This window comes from Aplysia californica, unplaced genomic scaffold (genome assembly GCF_000002075.1).
Source record: "Aplysia californica isolate F4 #8 unplaced genomic scaffold, AplCal3.0 scaffold00402, whole genome shotgun sequence".
In the NCBI taxonomy this organism is placed as follows: Eukaryota; Metazoa; Mollusca; class Gastropoda; order Aplysiida; family Aplysiidae; genus Aplysia; species Aplysia californica.
The window spans coordinates 318680-320878 of record NW_004797672.1 but is presented as its reverse complement, the minus strand read 5'-3'; the positions used below and the strand labels follow the sequence as shown (position 1 = coordinate 320878).

Genomic DNA, 2199 nt, shown 5'->3' with positions numbered 1-2199 from the left:
TTTTGTATGTTTGTCACTCCCTCGTGACCTGCTATTTTGGGGTGCCTTGATAGTCGAAGCAGACCTTGTGCTGTTGAAGCTAGAGAGGTGAGCAGTCCAAGTCTGATTCCCTGTAAAGACTTCTCTGTTGACACCCACCCCTTGGCGCTCATATGACCTTATGCAGTTGCGAGCGTCGTAAAACCCTCTACTATTAAAAAAAAAAAAAGTACCGTATGGTAGAGTGTTATGAGAAGTAGTCGATGTGATTTTAATTCTTTATCTCCGGTAAACTGCTCCCAACTGCTTGCGTTCGGAACCCCTGTGTCGGTGAGTAGCTGACAGCGGCTTGGGCACATTCCTTTACGACGACTTCGACATCAACAATTAAATTACTTTTCGGCAACAGCTGAAAACAGGTCTTTTATTCTGGAAGTTTTTTCACTAGATGAAGAACCATCAGAATAATTTTGCTAGTTTCGATTTAATGACCCATTTAACTCTTTGACAACCAAGGCATTTTCCGCGCTGTGACCAAGGCATTTCTTAGTCTTAGAATTTCAGAAGTACCCCTGTTCTTCTTTTGTGTCTGATGGGCATAATTCCATCTGGAAGTCAGACATGTTATATACCAAAATGAAGGTAATTGAATGCAGAATATTTTTAATCTGATTAAAAAATTGAAAAAAAATCATAAATCCAAACAAACATGGGAGGTAAGTGAACACAAGGTGAAAAAAATAAAAAAATAATCTTCAACTTACATTTCTCACAGTGTATAGCTGCTAAATCCAATCACTTCATGACTTGGTCATACTGAAGTATATCCAATTGTCTCTAACTGGGCCAAGTTTCATGCACAATGGTCAAGTATATACAAAGTTGTCACACTTTTGGTGAAATCACTCACAATGAAAAAAAGAGAAAAAAACGCTACACACACGCCCCTCTTTTCGAATCTTCATTCTCATCGCTGTCGCTGCTGTCCGACTCAGGTCTAACTTCATCACCTCCTACATCACTATCGGTAAGTACTGACAGTTCCCCATCAAACTTTTTCAGGGCTTTTGAAGCAGAAAAACGTTGTGACGGGGGGGGGGGGGGGGAACCTGATGGGTTATCAGCCATTTTTCTGTTGCTATGTGTGTAAACTAATTCGAGCAACACAGGGTTGGTCAAAAAAACATGAAAAAATGCCCCCAAAAACAGCAGAAAAAAACACAAAAGGGGCCAAATTCCTTCACTGGTTGACTGATGTACGGTAAGCAGAGCATTTAAAAACATGAAACGAAAAGGTTGAGTCAAATTGTGGAAGTGAAAGGGAAAGAAAAGCGCGAGCCAATAATTCGGCTCTTGGCCACGAACTCGGAAGTTATGGAGCCGATAGATCGGCCCATGGTAGTCAAAGAGTTAATGGTGTTTATGTCAATTTTAGGTCAAGCACCAAACAAGGGCCCCGGCGCTGTGGGTTTGTCCCCCTCGGAGATAAAGAGTTAAATCTTCATATGTGTTGTAAGAATAATGAGTAACTGCAGTATTGTTTTGTTTCATAATTTCTTTCTTTTTCGGATGGAAATCATCGTGGTGAGTTTATTCAAACCATGTTCCTGCTCTGCCCGTGACAGATTTTCGGACCAGTCCAGCAGATTTTGAAGTTCAAGGACCTTGACGAAGTGCTTCGCCGTGCCAACGACACGACGTACGGCCTGGGAGCTGCTGTGTTCACCAAGGACATCAACAGAGCCCTGATGTTTGCTCATGGAGTCCAGGCTGGCACTGTCTGGTAGGACGACCACACGGAGTGCTGGTTTTCTTTTTCTCTTTTCTCTGGTGTTTTTTTTTTTCTCCTCAGTGTTTTGTTCCCCGCGTTTCTCTGGTTTTTCGTATTTTTGTTCTTCTGATGTTTCTAATTTTTGTTCTTCTGATGTTTCTTATTTTTGTTCTTCTGATGTTTCTAATTTTTGTTCTTCTGATGTTTCTAATTTTTGTTCTTCTGATGTTTCTAATTTTTGTTCTTCTGATGTTTCTAATCTTTGTTCTTCTGATGTTTCTAATTTTTGTTCTTCTGATGTTTCTAATCTTTGTTCTTCTGATGTTTCTAATTTTTGTTCTTCTGATGTTTCTAATTTTTTATTCTGCTGATTTTTTGTTGATGCTGTTGTTGTTCTCCTGATTTGGTTGTAATTGCTCTTTTTTTATTCTTCTTGAACCGACCCCCCC

At 40.1% G+C, this 2199-nt stretch overlaps 1 protein-coding gene across 1 annotated transcript in view; it reads left to right on the top strand.

The window, feature by feature from the left end:
* The window catches only part of LOC101854737 (retinal dehydrogenase 2), a gene marked incomplete at its 5' end in the record, with an annotated part of 28021 nt that overhangs the window by 14976 nt on the left and 10846 nt on the right, over positions 1-2199 (top strand). The window contains 1 exon segment of the mRNA XM_013085740.2: positions 1611-1762. Coding sequence (XP_012941194.1) covers positions 1611-1762 — 152 coding nt within the window.